An 18,792-nucleotide genomic window follows, 5' to 3' on the forward strand; every position below is an offset into this window, starting at 1 on the left:
GCATGACACCCCTATGAGGTCGACAGAAAAAATCATCCTTTTGAACACACAAAACCCTATTCTAAAAACAAATAGAACCCAGTATACCCAGAGTTCACCCACCTTTTAGACAGTCCACCCATCATTATTCTAACAAAAACTTAGAAACTTAGAAACATATAAAATAAAAACCAACCAAACTCCAGGTTTTTGCCCACTAAAAAAAATTAGATAATACTAGTAGGTAAGGATGACAGTTCACCCTCCACACCTTCCTCTGCATTTGGAGTCTCCGCCATCTGCACAACATCAATCCCACCATCCAACTCTCCTTTAGCAATCTCAGAACCGGAAACAATCTTATTAGCATCCTCAAAACTTCCATTTCCTAGGTTTTTCACCTGCAAATCTATGTTGATTTCTTGAGCAATCTTGGGCTTATTCTTGCTTCCTTTTGGGCTCCCCAACTTTTTCTTCTTTGGAGAAATCACAAATTTTCCATTCTTGTGCTGCAGCACCAGTTGAACATTTTCATCCACTTAAGTACAAGTGCAAAGAAAGCAACGTAACGCTTCCCATATCGGCATTCTTCTTCCATAGCCTTCCTTTTGAATCCTACGATCGAATGTTGTTCATGCTCCTCCACATCCATTGCGACATCCACCCTAGATTCCTTAGATGACGACACTATGGCCAGGGGCATCTCAACAACTTGTTTAACAGCACCAACCAGTGTAGGAGTTGTCAGAGCCACCCAATCCTTCAAAAAGCCTGCCTTCTTAATACCTGCAAACACCTGCTCCGAGATGACGGGAGTTCCCAACTTCTTGGAGTTATGCACCTCTTGTCCTCCAAGTGATGCATCCCAGTCTGCCACTAGAAGCCTCTCCAACTAGCACCAAGCGACTGCTACTACTCCTGGGCGTCTACTTGTTAGGTCCATAATTACCTAGTAATTATTCCCCTAATATTGCACTTTTGCTTAACCTTTGTGTTTAATTATATATATTTATTATGTTTTCCTTATCATGCTAGGAAATAATGGAAAAGCTTGGAAATGCCCTAAAAACTCAACTTTAGCACATTTTCCTACTCCGGTTAGGAGAAACCGAGTTAGGCAAGGAAGGAGGAGCGGCAGACTGACCAAATGAACTCAAAATGAGTTGAAATTTTCCATATCCCTAGACATCCTAAGAATCATTTGTTATGAAGAGTTCAAGAGCTAGTTCAGAATGGAAGTCCTTCAAAAGATTGGTGCAAATTTCTGCACTAGAAGACAAAAACTGCAAAACCGGACCTGTACGGATTCGGGCAGAATTTTCGGCCACACCATGACGAACTAATCTCTGAAATTTTACGAGGATGATGTAAACTCATGGAGGAACATTTGGTATGAAGAAACCAAAGGCTAATTCTGAAGTCTTACTGGAGATTAAATTGAAGGAAGAAAGTGCGAAAACTTGACGAAATGAGAGTCAACGCCGGATTCCGCCCAAGTTGGCCGGCCAAGACCATGTGTGGAGAAGAAGGAAGAGCTGATTAGGGTAAGAGACTTTAGGTGGGAAGACTTTAGGTCTAGATTATTTTGAAATCCAAAATTTGAAATATGACAAGTGGTCCCATTCTTACACCTTACACCTTTGTCTCCCATTTATTACCTTGTTTCCCTACACAATGACCCTTCTGCCCTTACTTTTTCCCCTTCACCAAAATATCTATGGGCTTTCTTGGTCATTTCCATGTGGAGTTAAAGACTAGATCCACATTTTGTGCTTACACATTTGTCAACCACATCTAGCCCTTCATTTCCTTTTATCTCCACCCTCCATTCATCACTTTTGGCCTATAAAAACACCCTCCCCTCACTTTGGACCTTTTTCATGTCTTCCTTCATCCATTTCATCTTCTTCCTCTCTCCATTTCCTCTCCATTTTCCATAATTCTTCATCTTTTAGGTAGTTTAGTTTAGCTTTTGTGTAGAGAAAAGTGTAAAGTGTCTTGGGTTTTTACCAAAAACCAAAGATCCTTTATATCTTTGATCAATCACACCTTAGTTTCCATTTATACAAGCCTTGTTCTTCATAGCTTCTAAGAGTTTTGTGGATTTGTATGGCAATTTGGGTTTGAGAAAACCGAAATTTCCATACTTTGAAACATCTCTCACTAGTTTTGCATCAAGGGGAGCTAGTTTTGTAACCAACCACTTACTCTACTCTTCCTCTCTTTTTCTTGATGTTATTATGTTTATGGGTTTGATTTATGTAACTATGGGTTGTGAGTAGAATAAATTTGGGGCTAGGCCTTAGCCCTAGCGAAACTCATGTATAAAATAGTGTGATGCCATGTTTTTGATGAATATGCATGTTTTGAATCCTTTAGCTTCTTTACTTTAATGCTTTCTTACATGTGTTTTTGGATTTGTCACCTAGAAGCATGTTGTAGGAATTAATGAAATCGGAAACTTAAGCTTGACAATCTTTTGTAACCGAGAAGCATGTGTAGCTAATAGGGTGGTGGTTTAGCTTATTCTTACGGGAAGAACTAAATTGCTTGGGTTTCTTACCTAGAAATTAAAGCATGATGTTGTGGGTTTAGGTTCCGGAAGAATTTAGGCTCACGGAACCATAGGCCATTTAGGATCCGGAAGATTTGAATGGTATAAAGGTTGTGTAATCTAGCTTTACTTCAGAAGAGATTGTTAAATTGCATGACTAGTTGGTTTCTTGGTAGCTTCATCAAAGCACTAAGGGGAAATTTATCAAAGTATGTTGTCATTTGAAAATGGGTTACATTATATGCATGAGGGAGACTAGGTGCAAAACCTATGCTCCTATTTATCTCATTGATCAAAGTCTCTATTTTATTTTGTTTTTATTAGCTTAGTTTATTTTTGTGCAACTTATGTTACTTTATAGAAATTAAAATCAACAAAACCGATTCACCACTTTACCATTGTAAATATCATTATTGATAGTTTTGGCTTCCAAAGGGCCGAGACTATTAATTTGTAAAAAGATAGACTCACATGTGTTTTCTAGGTTTTTTTTTGCGATAATCTAGTTAGGGTAGAGTTACTCAATCCCTTGAGTACGATACTCTTACTTTTCCCCTTACTAAAACTTGACCTCCTAATCTTGGGAGTAGGTAACATCACACAAATTTGCACATATTTTCATACTCATGATGGACCACAACACTACTCACAGCTGTCTCCTTCATACCTGTCTAATCCTCTGTTCCTCATCCTTTCGATGGAGCACCGATTGAACAAAGTGGAGAACATGCCTTAACAGGGAACCCACCAAGGCCAGAGCAGCCTTGTTTTGTGGCACCAGACGCAGGCCCTTAACAGTGATCGATGTTCCTAGATCTTGTGTGTAATGCCCCGGAAGGATCACGTTACAGCGCCGCAAGCCTCTGAACACGAGTCTGCAGCTTGTGCCACAAACCCATGCCACAAAAGCTTGCAAGGCCTTTTTAAAATTGTGGTGAGGAAAACGTTTACAATTGAGGTTGAGAGTACGATTCGGAAGCGTAAAGATTTTACAACAAAAGAGTACTTTATTTACATTCCACAAAAGTCAAGAGTCCAAGGTTCGGGTTTCAAGTTCACACTAAGTAACACACACCAAAAGATAGGCAGGCGGATAATAACAAATTTACAAGGTTCCCACAACAAAACCAAGTCACAATCACAATTTCAAAAGAAGGGAGACCGATCAACACCTGCCAAACCAACAGTCAAGTCCAAAAGAAGATATACACAACTTGACGATGCCAACACCCAAGTGCCTAAGCCTGGTCCTCAGCTGGCTGCTCAGTTCCTGGAGGGAAAGTAGGGGTGAGCATCACATACGTTCATCGCCCAGTAGAGGAGCTCAACCCCACTAGGTTTTATAAATAGCATGCAGTAAAACGTAGTATAAAATGAGAAATGCATATATCGTATAACGTATAAGTAAAATACGCAAAATTGAGCACATACAACTCATAGACGGGATCCCAGTATTTCCATAACCAGATGACCGGTCCCTACGGACCAACTACACCTTAATTAGAGTGATTACCAGGTAAGCGTAGCGAGAGCGTCCACTACCTAGCTACACACACGTACCGAGTCCATCGTTACAATAGGAGTACTCGGACGACCGGCGTAACTAACCCTCCGGAGGTTAAGGGGATCGAACCCAAGGAAGTCAGAGCCACCCTTCGCTCTCAAGTCATCTAACTTACTTGACCGTATAGCACGGCCTCGACACGCTAATAACAAGTTTCCGTGTCGATAAAAGAAAAATAATATAATATAATAAAATAAACCAAAACCGTGCGTAAGTTATGCAATACTTTAAATAAAAGTAAACTCTAGCGAGGTGTAGGTGAGTTCCCCCTACCCAATCCATGCTTAGGCAACCTCCGAGTTATCACTGTCGTTGATTAAGCCTGGGTCACTGGAATCCCAAATCCGACACAATTCTAAGTTAGTAAACTTTTCTAGGAACAAATGGTTATCCTTCACCTATGTACCATTTTCGACCAAACATGAATTACAACCCAACATAGCATATACCAAACTTTATAATCATGGCCTCCCTTTGATTTCTAATTAAGCACTAACAACATGCCACACGACTTCCTGACCAAAACCTCAATTATACCAACATGCAGCCCACAATTAAACCTTAATACCATACCAAGCCTACAACTTTGATCTAGTTTTGGTCAAGTACTGCAATTATACACGGAAATCACATCCATCACCTTGGCTCCCAAAACTCACAATTATGGATAAAATCTACAAATATCAAGACCAAACCATTGACTAGTCTTGCTGGACGTCACCTTTCATAGAACATATTCCAAAGATCTTTTATTAAACAATTATAGTAACCTACACCACCACCAAAAGCTGACCAGATTTCTACTTTAATTATACTTATACCTAAAATGCATCTTACCTCAATTTGATCAACACGCAGTCAAGTAGCCTTCACCCCAAAATCCTTCTTCTTCGATTTATGTACTGCATAATCCCACCTTTTAACTGGCAAGAGCCTTCGATCAACCTCCAGCTCCAATTCTCTACTCTTCCCCAATTCCAAACCTTGATTTAAGAAGAACTATCAATTTCCCAACCTTATAATCAAATCAAAATACCCATTGAACACCAAGGATGAGTTGGAGATTACCTTAAAAGTGAGCCAATTTCAGTCTAATTTCCAAACCCCAAGCTTCTACACTAGCAACAGAAGGAGATGGGGACTTCAGTGGCTTCTAACCCGTTGCCATGGTTAGTTTCTCCATTCTTGGCAAGGTTGGGTAAGATAGCTGGTTGAGTTTTGGGTGGATGTAGATGAGAGTAGTGAGTGAAATCTGTGGTTTCTGAGAACTAAAGGAGTATGGTCTGAGTGCGGGTGACGGAGAAATCGAGAGTTATAGGTGGAGAATGTCATCTGAAGTGGTGAACGTTGTCTGCAGGAAGGGTAAACGCGTGTGACATCCCAATACTAACGTGTTTCATTCTCAGTTACACACCTCAAGTAGTTCATGCACTCTAAGCGGGCTATTGTTCTAATTAAACTCCCTTACCAGGTTTAATGATGTGGGCTGACCCAACTCTTCTATAGGCCCAATTTGTACTAGATTACTAAAGCCCAACGAGAATCATTAATTCCGAGCGAAATCGGAAAATTCCTACCTCATCGGAACTAGTTCAAATCCCAACTTGCGGAATTAAAATCTGAAACCAACCTTACGAAAACCGAAATTAATAAATAGAATTGCAGGGGCTCACATTGTGGCACCAGATGATGGCCGTTAACAGCGCTAGCATGCAAGGCCCATGCGCAAGGTATTAGATCTTGTGGTCAGATTCCTTCACTTTTTAAATTCTTTCTATGGACAAGTAAATTATGAAACTGCCCTTGTGGTTTGGATTATGTGAATTAACACTGCTGGATGTCAGTAGCATACTGGCATTATGAAGAAATAATATTTCTACATTCTATCTTTGTTTTTCTTTGAAACAACTCATTTATTTAATAATTCCAAAAACTATATTACAATATGAAACTTGAACACTATATCATTTATCTGGCTTTGCTGTTTTTACATATAAGTTGCTTTGCATTTCAACTCTTCTCATGGTGAAAAAGTTTCTCCAGCAGGATTTCTTCATGTTTGAGGCTCTCTTTGATTTCATTTTCAATTTGTAGCACATTGTGTGCCTACACTATGCCAATAATAGCTTCAGACGATAGATTATATCTATCATCTGATATGCAAATTATATGTAGTCTATCCAGCTATCATCTCTTATAGCATCAGACGACAGATATCCTCTGTCGTCTGTTCTCACTCAGACAACAAAAGTTTCGTAAGGCTCTGTCGTCTGAACAACCCAACTTTGAAGGATATGGAACTTTCTGTAGTTATTAATCATATACAACGACATATTAATGTTGTTGAAATGAGGTACAAACTACAGTTTTAATAAAACCTCTGTCGTCTTAAGACAAATAAGAAAACATATATATGTGGTCTGAAGTTACCAAAATAAAGACTTGTTTGACAATCTATTGTTTGAATGCATTTTTAACGACATTTAATTGTTGTTTGTAAATCACTTATAATTGGGTAAATTATGCTCATATGTCATCTAAGTAGTTGTAAGACTTTATTTTTATGTCGTCTGTCTCGTATTCCAACCACAATTTTAAGTTTTTATGTTGTCTGATAGAAAATAAAACTTCGCGTTTCTGTTGTTTGATAATCAATTGAACTTCATTTTTATGTTGTCTGTTAGAAGTATTTATGTTGTTTGATAGTGAATAGAACTTCAGTTTTCTGTTGTCTGTTAAAGGCATATCTGTTGTTTGATAGTGAATTGAACTTCAGTTTTCTGTTGTCTGTTAAAGGCATCTCTGTTGTTTGACAGTGAAATAAACTTCAGTTTTCTATTGTTACTGTATTTGTGATACAACATATCATAAACCTGCATTTGTTGGATTTGAACCATAGCAAACCTCATTCTGTACAGTAGTCAATCGAGAAAGGCAAATTAATTATAAGATCTAAAATCAACAAATTCCTCATTGCATAAATCAACCCACCAAAATACATTCCCATCAGTAGCATAATACTAAACTAGCTAGCATGCTAGCCTTTACATTAAATGATTTTAATGACTGCCATTGTTGCACGGATCTTAATCTAACTAAGACAAAAACCTAGTAGCATCCATAGAGTAGTTACAGCAACTGCATGCATTTGTTCAACACTTTCCATCAGTTCTGTCAAAATGCACAAAAGCAGTTCCTAGCCACTACTACTGCTCATAACCTACCAGAAACAAAAGCATATATATAGGCAGTTCTGTCAAAATGCACAAAAGCAGTTCCTAGACACTACTACTGCTCATAACCTACCAGAAACAAAAGCATATATATAGGCTGATACTTAATTTTCTGGGAACTTCAAAACATGCTCAGCCCATTCCGCTTGGATCTCATCAATATCATTGACTGTGTAAACCAAATTTGACCTCGTTCCCCACTGCAATAAGGAAATGCAGCAAATTAAATATGAAAGTTTCATGCACAGAGCATGCACGTACTATATCATTAAACAATAAAGTCCATAGGTAAGCAGTTGATCAATTTTACCTTCATACTAAAATCCAAGTTCTTGCCCTCCACAATTTCTTTCATGTAACGCATAATGAAATATCCACAAGTCTTGTCATTTTTTTGCTCCGGAATACCCTGAAAATACAGAATTAAGATAATGGAAGGTGAAATATACAATGAAGTACATAAAACTAACCACTACAAAAAGTTCAACCGACTCACAGCAAGATTCTTCCATTGAATTACTTTCCTTCCTTTCCGATTCTTGTGAGCATTATAGATTTTAATGGAGCTTCAAACAGAAAATGATAATTAGTAAACAAGTCCAGTACATGACCAACTAACACCAACTGATCAATCACTATAGTACAATATAAGAGACTTACTTGTTGACAATAGATTTCCATTCCCCAGTATCGAGTCGCCTTTTAAGTGGATCCATGAAGTGCACGACTTCTTCATTTGGGTTCACAATCGTCAACATCCAATGAGCACTATAGGATAACATAAAATTAAAAAAATATGTTATATTACCATTAACAATATAACTTGGCAGACCAGATGCTTAAATTACTTTTTACGTACCCTGAGTTATATGGAACCACAAAGATTTGCCCTAACCTCCCTTGCCTATAGCGATCTGACAAAGACCAAGCCCTTTCAGTGGGATTTCCACACCCAAGTGTACCAGTCTGATCAGGATTGACAAAGGCAACCATATCCACCATCCTACACTTCTTCAAGACTTCATGAAGGTAGCTACAAATTATTTTGGAATATGAGACTGTTAAAAGTACTTCAAAATAAACAGTGATACATGACAATCAAAATTCAATCGTATAATGAATTATTGACTATATGCACTCAGGTTGCTTTAATAATTCCTTACCTCATGTAAAACACTAGTACACGATTTGATACTTCTAGGTTGTTGGCCATGGTATAGAGATCACTTCTAAACAGACAGACTTTCTTTGAACGGCCGAAAAGGTCCGCAGCAAATGTTGTGTGGATGGTGACCCCGCCTCTAAGGAAATTGTTCCCCCACGTGCACAAATCCTTTAATGTTGTTGGCAGATTCGGTGGCAAGTTTTCAAGGTCTTCATTATCATCAAATACATCTCTCATTCTCTTCTTGGTATTAGCACGATTTTTTTTCTAGTTGTGTAAACCAATAAGAGTACATGTTATCAACTTTTCCCAGATTAACATATTGCATATTGAACAAAACCATTTTCAAACTAGCTAAAATCTATATAAGACTGCTTGGTTACCTTCTGCTCAATGGCTTTAAGGGGTGCCTTTTCTCCAGGGATAACAACCAGGTTTCTTGGCCAGGCAACACAAGTACCAATGGCGTCGCTGACAGTGACAATCTCATCCTTCACTGGAATAGGTAACAGGGCATCATCAACAATGGCTCGAACAACTGAGACGCGCATATTTTCCTTTCCCAATGGAACACTATGTATCAGCTGATCGCTCGATGCAACATTCACTTGAATAATTGTTCCAATTGCAACAATGTTGTCCACCCTATCTACTGCCAGTTCACACTTATGCACCGCAGCAATCGTCTCCTAAGACAAACAATGAAAATAAACAATTAGTTCATATATTTTAGTTTCATTAATAGTTCCACTAAAGCTGAAAACTATAGAAAATGAGAAAAGAAATAAATGAAGGGAACAATGGTGTTACCAGATCTGTGTTTGCAGAAGTTTTGGGAGCCATGATGTCTCTAACCTCCTCCTCGATTATTGCCGTTACTTTGGGGTTCCCTTCTGGAACTTCATGGTTCTCTTCAACTAACAATCCAGCTGCATCATCATTTAAAACCAACCTCTTCTTCACTGCATTGAGCTCACCGTCCGGATTATTCTGCATAACTTTCTCAGCATGTCGGGAACAACTCCCTTGTCCTGAACCAGGATCTTGAAGGGTTGTGACAGGTTTTGGTGACTCTAATGGCAACTTCTTTTCATCAATTTTTGCAGCTAATTCTGCAAACTTGGCTGTCCAATATGCACGCTCCTCAGCAACCACTCTTTCTCTCTCCTGCTGCCATAAAGCTCTTTCCTTTGCAAGAATGGTTTCCTTCTCTTCCTCCAATATCCTCTTCACACTTTTCCTCACTGTCTCTTCAACACTTTTATTTCGTCGTTTAGGCAGGTCAAAGAACGAAGCTGGTTTGATATATCCTCCAACTCCCCGTACCCTACCAGGATGCTCAGGTCTCCCCAACGCCAAAGTGAGCACATCATCAGAACCTTGTGTGGTAATCGATCCATCAGACTCTTTCTGCTTTAACTTTTGCTAACACAAATATATAAACACACTTATGATTCAGGATGTAATTCTTGTACAATACCAATATCATCCATGAAAGTACCATGAAATGACTTACAATTTTATTGGTTGTCTCCTGCACCTCAACTGCTTTGAAGTTACCATTTTTGTCTTGCCGTGCTTTCACCCACATTGTGGCACGATCGAGTTCCTCTATTGGGATTGTCGCAGACTATGACACATGAGAAACATATTAGGAGTGGATCAACATCACGATGTACCCAGCAAATTTATGTTATGAACCAAGAACTAACCAATTCTTCTTGTAAATTAGCGTATCCTTTACGCGCCATACGGTGAGGATACTTTTTTTCCTTTCTTTTTTCTATTTGGGCTTCACGCAGCTCCTACAAAGAAAATGATTAGGAACAAAATTGGATTCAACTTATTCAACATAGCTAAATTGAAACCAACAGATGGACTTAGTTTGTAAGAGTTCACAAACCTGAAATGCATCAGAAATCCTTTCAGCAACAAATTGTTCCCAATGTTCCTTGTTAATGCATCGATAGTCATCTGGAGGATTTTCCAACAGCTCAGGTGTATCGATAAAAGGTATAATGTACTTTTTAGTCAGTTTACTTTTGAAATCCCGCCATTTGTTTGCAGCGGATGATATCACCAATTTCCTACATTCTTTAGGAATCACAAATGCCTCCTGCATAAAAACAGAAGCAATAACAAGTTAACATCTAAAATTAGTGAAACTCAAAGCTATAAGGTTAGTTTAAGGGATAATATAAATACCTCAATCGATTCCCATATTTTCTATTTTTCATCCGGGTCCACTTCTCTCCAATCACCAATGATAATGGGGATCTTTGTACGTGCTAAGACCCCAATGTAAGATTGCATTGCTTTTGCAGCCTTACCAATTGGTTCCCCTTTATCATTAATCTCCACAGTTAGCCGCTTCCCTCTGATCAGCCGCCTTGTAATGTGACTCATTGTCACCATTCGTCGCTTTAGCAGCCTTAAACCACCTGTTACGTTGATATCTTCCACATTACAAGCTGCTGCTCTCTGTGCTCTCTTAGTGGACTTAAAATTGTTTCCAGATTTACTGCTTGACACATCCTTCACAGATCGAGCACTAGAACAGGATGCGCCGTTCTTCTTTTGGAATGCAGCCTTCTTCGTTGGCGACACAGTCCTCTTCTTTGGGGATCCAGCCTTATTCTTTGGCGACAAAGTCCTCTTCTTTTGGGACACATCCTTCTTATTTGGAGATGCAGACTTCTTTTTAGACACAAACGTTTTCAATGGTGAAGTTGTCGGCTCTATATCCTTAGGTTTAGCCCTCTTCATTTGCACAGCTTTCATTCTTAAAGCGATAGCTTTAGCAACTGCTGCTCTATTCTTTGGTGCCATGATCTGAAATGCATAAGCAAATCTGGTTAGCTACATGATAATTAATACATGGTCCATTATGAAAAAGCACACACTGAGGTAATATAGATAAATGATTATGTCAAATATATTTCATCACCTTATAACTTTAACAGCTAAAAGCAACAATTCTGGAAAATAAATATAAAAAATATGATAACCCTATGAGCTACCTATTCCCATCAGTCATGAGGTAGGCTTTCATTGTCAACCCATATTCCTTCATCGCCATCTCGCATATGTATGCTAGGCTGATGACCATCTACATCATCAAAGGTATCGACTGATGGCATTATGGGTACAAATGGACTTTCTTCTACTTCTATGTCATGCACCTCCTCTTCATCCTCAACCCCATGGTAGTCATTATTTGGGCACTTGACAACAACTGACCAGTTAGCATCGATGGGGTCTTGAATATAGAAATTTGCTTAACGTGTGTAGCTAAAACAAAAGGGTCATTCACATGCCCTATCCTATTCAGTTTCACCAAAGTAAACCCTAGTTCGTCTACTTTGACGCCCCTAGTACTCTCTACCCAATTACATTTGAATAATGGTATCCTAAACTTATAGTAGTCTACCTCCCATATTCTTTTTATAACACCATAGAAGACCATATCATTAGTCCTTGGGTTTTGATCCTTGGCACTTGCAACTTGCATTGCATCGACAACCAATAAAACTCCACTATTCTGAACCATTCGGATACTGTCCCGGTCTTTGGTGTTGAAGTCAACTCCATTGACATGGTATGAAGCAAAACTTGGCACTTCATTTTTGGGGCCACTAGCGATCCACCTTATTGTTTCTGAAACATCATTGTCTGGAAACCTCATTTGGTTTGCAACCTGTAAAATGGATTCAGAAACATCATTGTCCGGAAGCCTCATTTGATTTGCAAACTAAATTTAAAAGTACACTTACACCATTACGGGTGCAAACTGAACTTACCCTCTCCTTTAACCAGTCCCCAAATGTGGCATTCTGTTTTTCTCTCATCCACTTATGGTTCTTTTTGAACCTAGGGAACGTTAACTCCAATAATTGCATATGCTCCCTAAGTAGAAGAACAAGATAACCAATCAGCAAGATTAATCAAATGCAGAAATTATTGTAGCTATTGAAATGACAAAGGAAAAAACGATAGCTACTGCTGAAAACACTTACATGAAGTATGGCTGAGCATCTTCAGTATTTCGTAATACACAAAGGTGTGCTAGCGTCAACTCCTTTCCATAAACTGCTACCATGGTTGCGCCTGATAATGGTTTGCACTGTTTGTAGTGTTCAGGTAGGCTTGTGGAGGGAATTCCCACAGTGGTAGCATCTTCTTCAAGGATACGATCTGAACAAAACTCTATAGCTTCTTCAACAATGTAATTTTCAGCAATACACCCCTCAGGAAAATGTCGATTTCGAACATACCCTTTGAACACTTTCATGTACCTCTCAAAGGGGTACATCCATCGAAAAAATACCGGACCACACCACTCAACTTCTCTAACAAGATGAACTATTAAATGAATCATTACGTCGAAAAAGGAAGGTGGGAAGAACTTTTCCAGCAAACAAACTGTATCAACCAAATCTGCCTGCATTTGTTTAAATCTTAAAACATCTATGACTTTACTACAAATTGCCTTGAAGAATAGACAAAACCGAATAATTGCATACCTAACCGACTTCTCTAAAACTGATCTTATTGCAACCGGGAGAAGAAACTGAATCACCGTATGACAATCATGTGATTTAAGCCCAACCAGTCTTAAATCTTCCATCGAGACCAGATTCCTCACATTTGAGGAGAAACGCATAGGAACCGTCATACCAAAAAAGGAATTGCACATTATTTTCTTCTCCTCTACCTGTAAGTTCCAACAACCTAAAGGCAACTTGGCCTTTTTTGGACTAGGTGTAGGCTTCAAATCAGTTCTGATTCCCATATCAACCATGTCCAAACGAGAAGCACCTCCATCCTTTGTCTTCCCAGGAATGTTCAAGAGGGTACCAATTATAGCATCGCAACAATTCTTCTCAATGTGCATCACATCAAGAATATGTCGTATTGGAAGATGTTTCCAATAATCAAGTTCAAAGAAAACTGATTTTTTTTTTTCCAGCAAGGTCTAGTCTCTTCAGCACCCTTGTAGGGGGCAGAAGGGTTTTTTTTCCCAAACCTTGTGTTCAAACATTCAACTCTTGACAACACTTCCTCTCCACTTAATGGTGAAGGGGCAACATCTTCCTCTATGGTATTGTCAAAGGCAGCAGCTTGCTTGCGATATGGATGATGTCTCGGCAAAAAACGGCGATGCCTCATAAATGCCATTTTCTTACTATGTTTCAACCTATATGGTCGGGTTTCATCGACACAAATAGGACAAGCATTATATCTTTTGATAATGCTGCCCGAGAGATTCTCATATGCAGGAAAATCATTAATAGTCCAAAGTAGGACTGCCTTGAGTGTAAATGACTCTTCTCTTACAGCGTCGTACACACCTTCAACCCCCTACCACAGTTGTTTCAAATCATCTATTAATGGCTGTAAATACACATCAATATCATTTCCAGGCTGTTTCGGTCCAGATATTAACAATGGTAACATCATGTGCTTCCTCTTCATGCACAACCATGGAGGAAGGTTATACGTAACGAGGATAACCGGCCAGCAAGAGTACCGGCTACTTAAAGAACTATGGGGATTAAACCCATCTGAGGAAAGGGCTAAACGAAGGTTCCTAGCTTCTCTACCAAATTCTGGCCACTTTGTGTCAACCAATTTCCAGGTCGGTGAATCTGATGGATGCAGCATCATGCCATCTTTTTTCCTATTCTCAACATGCCAAGTCAAGTCCTTCGCTGTCTTTGTTGATTGAAACATCCTTTTGAATCTTGGGATTGGTGGGAAATACCACAATACCTTCCCAGGCACCCCTTTCTTCTCAACTTTATCCCTTCCCAGTTTCCATCGTGATTCACCACAGATCAAACAGCTTGTAGCTTCAGAATGCTGCCCTCTATACAACATGCAGTCATTTGGACAAGCATGAATCCTTTCATACTCCATCCCTAATGCTGCAAGTGTTTTTTTAGCCTCATATAGAGAACCAGATACCTCATTCCCTTCGGGAAGCAACATGCCAATCATGACTAGCATGTCGGAATAACAAGCATCAGTCATTCCGTGTTTTGATTTCAAGTTGAATGTTTGAATAAGACAGTTCAACTTTGTTGTCTTTGTACAACCAGGGTACAAAGGTTTATCTCCATCTTCCACAAACCTTAGAAACTCATTCGAGTCACTAGATATCTCCTCATCCTCACTTTCCCCCATATCTTGGTTACAATTCATATCTACTGTTTCAGATTCACCTACTCTATCCGTATTCTTGACAGAAAGTTCTCCATGCCATTTCCAATTCTTATAACTAGTCACAATGCCATTAAAAAATACATGGTCCTTAATAACTCCAATGGAAAATCCATTAGTGTTACAACACTTCAAACAAGGACAGCAGATATTTGATTTGTCAGCAGCATTCGCTGAAGCAAACTTAAGAAAATCCTCAAACCCTATTTGAAACCTCAACGATCTCCTATCAGCATGCATCCATCCTTTTTCCATCTTATACATACACACAAACAACAATTAGGAACTAAACTATGACCTAGGATCATAGAGCACTGAACTCATACATCTATATATAATGTATATGTATATAGGTACATAGAACCAACTTCATTCATAAACATACCAATTGGTTAAACTATCACCTAGGATCAGCATAATTCAATTCTATACCATCCATCATTTTTCCAGATATATACACATATACAACAGCTAGGAGCTAAATTTAGCATCACCAAACTAGTTCACCACATGCATATAAACAGATACAAACAACCAACTAAATTCATCAACATACCAATTAGCTAATTTAACAAACTAACTATGCTATTCACGTAAAACATACCAGAAGATTACTGCTTACCTTAATTTGCTTAAGTCACAGCCTAGCTAATCACCATTCCCAGTACTCCAACCTTTCACTACAGCAACAACAATAGCAATGCAATATCGAAAGAAGAGAGCTGTGCTGTAAGGCAGTTTCTGCAGAATTCCAAAAGAAGTTAGCACCTATCCATGACTTCTTGGATCAGCAATTTATGGACTACAAGTGATTAGGATACTCATATCTTTTTCTTTTTTTTTGTGTGCGCGTGAGTGTCACTCATATGGAAGTTATATGCATATTGCAGATCATTAAATCAAGAACAAAAGCAGTTTAACAATAACTATATATCAATTGATAAAAATCATAGAACTGTTTTCATTACTGTAGAGCATCTAAAACAAAAGATGATCTTATTGTTCAAAAAATAGGCTATATAAGTTTGAGGTTTGCTTGGTTACAGTCGCTCCTGGAACATTTTTCAAAAAATAGTTGGTCTAGTTTTTTGATGCGAAAATAGTTGGTCTAGTTGAGCCTATCCAAAAGTTGCTTGTTCCAGTTCTATCTACACAAAAAGTGGTGCAAGAGCTGCAATGACATTGCTGGTTCAATGTCAGCTTCCCTATTATAGTGAAAAACAGAAAACATGTCAAGATAAAACCCACTTCTCTGTAATGGAAATTTGTTTCTAAGAACGTTGCAGCAACAAACACCTCACAATTACAAAGACCCTCACGATTCATACAGTTAGACCAGCTCTATCAAAATAGGCTAAACAAAAGAAATGCATCCCCAAGCTACCACTCTGTAACAACAGAAAACATATAAGATTGACTAAGGGATCTGGTATAACTTAAATGACTGCAAGAATTTGTAGCTTATTGGCAATAGTTACTCTTAAAAGAACAAAACATAGAATAATCAGAAGAATCGAAGAGCACACAGTTCATTTCAAGCACAACTCTAGAGACCAAAACACTGGAGGCAAGAACCACATAGCTAGTAAATAGCAGAAGAAAAAACACATAAAAGGGCACATATTTCCATTCACAAAATCTAAAAACAAAAGAACAAACTATAGCAACTCAGAATATATATCAACTTCTACTGGCATTACTTTGTTCAAACACATCTTTGTATAATTGTGTGTGTAACGTACAGGCATCACTGACTATATGCTAAGGCACCTTGAAGTAGGAAGTTCAAACAAGCAATTCTATTATTGCCAAAAAGAAAAAGAAAAAAGAAATTTCCAGTACAATATTCACAGGGGAGAAAGAATCCAAGAAAAGACAAGTACATAGTTACTATTTTTTTCACACTTGAGCTGTCAAGAAAAATGAAGTTGAATGAAGAAAAATTTTGTAGGGGTTTACCTGCGAACTGTTTTGTTTATCAGGGACTCTTTTTTGTCAGGAAGAGGATGGGCTAGTGTGAAAGTTGTTGTTTCATTTCCTGTTTGTGGCGTAAAGGTTTCCACGTCTAGATAGATGCCTTTGACTATGGAGCCATTTGCTTCATTGATTTGATCTGGAATGTATGGATTTGGCCTTTTGTCTACTCTATTACTTGTGGAACTGTGTCTTGTGTTAGAGATGGGTTCTTGTTTATCAGGTCTCTGCACATAATAAGAAGAAATAATTTAAAAGAAAGAAAAAAAAAGAGCAATGAGTGAATGTAAAAGATGCGAAATAAAGTTGCATCAGCACTAACTTAATAGTAAAAAGGATGCAGTTTAGAAATCTTAGAATGCATTGACATATATTCAAACATACATTAGCAAATAAACTGTACCTAAATATTATAATCTATCACTTATAAATGGACTATAGAAGCTTGTTGTTCTCAAAGACAAATTCTACATAAATTATCATGATCAATCGTATTGGTATTGCATTTGTTTCACAACTGCAAGAAGCTTGAGTGTATGTTATCCATCACATAGCTATCAATATATCTATCATTATTGGATACAATTTCAAAACTGGCAAAACAGATGCCAAATATCAAAACTTCAAAAGTCCAATAGTTTCTGGCAAAAAGAAATCGAACCCAGACAGGACCAATACAAGAGTACAACTCAATTGAAAATTCTCAAATTTGAAATCACTCAAATCAGTAAGACAATAATAGGAAGACAGTAAGCAAATATTCATACAACTCTTCTCAGTTACCAATCATTCATTATTCATAGTATCATACACAAGAACTGAATACCCAGAAAGGCAGCAACTTACCAAGCTTGAAGAATTCGAAATCGAACCAAACTTGAGGACGTCTATGCTTTGCTCAAATTGAACACATGAAATTGAAAACCCAGAAAGCAAGAGACCGATTGATTGAAGAATGAAGCTTGAAGAGTGAAAAAAAGAAACCGAGAAACCCAGACTTGAAGATTGAAGACTTACCAAACTTACTTTACCCAAACTTCTATACCCAAAACTTCCATACCCAAACTTGCTTTGCCGGAATCGCAGGAGGATGAGAGTGTGTGTGAGCTTGAGAGGGTGAAAGGGATTGAGGGTGGATTGAGGGACTGAGGTTCATGAGAGTGAGATCGAGCGTGTGAGGGAGAGATTGGCTGAGAGTCAGAGGCGGCAAAACGAGCCCGAGTTTTTAGATCTAGGGTTGGTTCTTTTTTTCTTTCAGCTAAGGGAAAGGTCCTAGCAAAAGGAGCCCGAGTTTTTCTTTTTTAGCCAAGGGAGGGATCGAATACTTTAGATTAGCAAATTAGCTGTCAGTTTCCCGTTTACTCAGACGACATATGAATGTAGTCCTAATTTTCCACTTGTTTCCCATTTACTCGGACGACATATGAATGTTGTCCTAAATTTCCCCTTTTTCATGCAAATTTATCAGTTCTTTCAGACGACAGATATCTGTCGTCTTAATTTTCTAACTTACTAAAAAGTGAAATAGTATGGATTCTCATGCTATTCAGACTACATAATTAATTTATATGTCGTCTAAAGATGTTTAAAAGATTCAGATGACAGAAACAAAAATTCTATCGTCTGAAATGTGTCGTCTGAAGGCATTATTGGCATAGTGCTAAACACTTCTATCCTAATTCTTCTCATGTTCTTCAATCGGTACATCCTCTTTGTCTATTGCAACAGGCAAGCAGACTTTCTCTTTGCCATTTGTGATTAATCTATGTATATGACAAATGCAAACATATGAGTACTGATGCTCAGTAGTATACTGACCCTCAATAGTGTATTGACCCTCAATTTGATTAAAAAACCATTATAGCCTATAAGAATGCAAAAGACCTAATCAAAAGATACTCACAGTTGCAGCAAATCAATGACCAGCATTTCAAGCAGAAAATAAAGACTAATAGCAATAATAAGATCAAATATCCACAGAGCCTATAGGTAGATATAATTGCAATGACCTTCCCATAAAGTAAACATAAAGATGAGGTTGCAATACAGATAAAATCAGCTAAAGCTACTGACCCTCCGAAATAAACATAAAAATGAGCTT

General features: G+C 38.2%; 1 protein-coding gene and 2 long non-coding RNA genes across 3 annotated transcripts; all 3 read right to left on the reverse strand.

The window, feature by feature from the left end:
• Positions 1-7,110: 7,110 nt before the first annotated feature.
• On the reverse strand, positions 7,111-10,246 carry LOC112165268. The gene is made up of 11 exons (XM_024301746.2): positions 10,208-10,246; positions 10,012-10,125; positions 9,306-9,920; positions 8,879-9,184; positions 8,494-8,762; positions 8,190-8,363; positions 7,991-8,098; positions 7,827-7,896; positions 7,641-7,739; positions 7,400-7,530; positions 7,111-7,317 (listed from the first exon to the last, which is right to left on the reverse strand). Exons 1-10 carry the CDS (start codon positions 10,244-10,246, stop codon positions 7,435-7,437), a joined length of 1,890 nt encoding a protein of 629 aa, XP_024157514.2. The 3' UTR covers positions 7,111-7,317; positions 7,400-7,434.
• Positions 10,247-10,262: 16 nt separating this feature from the next.
• Positions 10,263-11,250, reverse strand: LOC121049422. Its single transcript, XR_005800139.1, has 3 exons — positions 10,701-11,250; positions 10,399-10,611; positions 10,263-10,300 (listed from the first exon to the last, which is right to left on the reverse strand). It is a non-coding gene; the product is annotated as an uncharacterized LOC121049422 (long non-coding RNA).
• Positions 11,251-12,295: 1,045 nt separating this feature from the next.
• Positions 12,296-16,815, reverse strand: LOC121049421. The gene is made up of 4 exons (XR_005800138.1): positions 16,677-16,815; positions 15,340-15,458; positions 12,512-12,689; positions 12,296-12,401 (listed from the first exon to the last, which is right to left on the reverse strand). It is a non-coding gene; the product is annotated as an uncharacterized LOC121049421 (long non-coding RNA).
• Positions 16,816-18,792: the final 1,977 nt, after the last annotated feature.

The sequence above is a fragment of the Rosa chinensis genome, chromosome 5, assembly GCF_002994745.2.
Source record: "Rosa chinensis cultivar Old Blush chromosome 5, RchiOBHm-V2, whole genome shotgun sequence".
NCBI lineage: Eukaryota > Viridiplantae > Streptophyta > Magnoliopsida > Rosales > Rosaceae > Rosa > Rosa chinensis.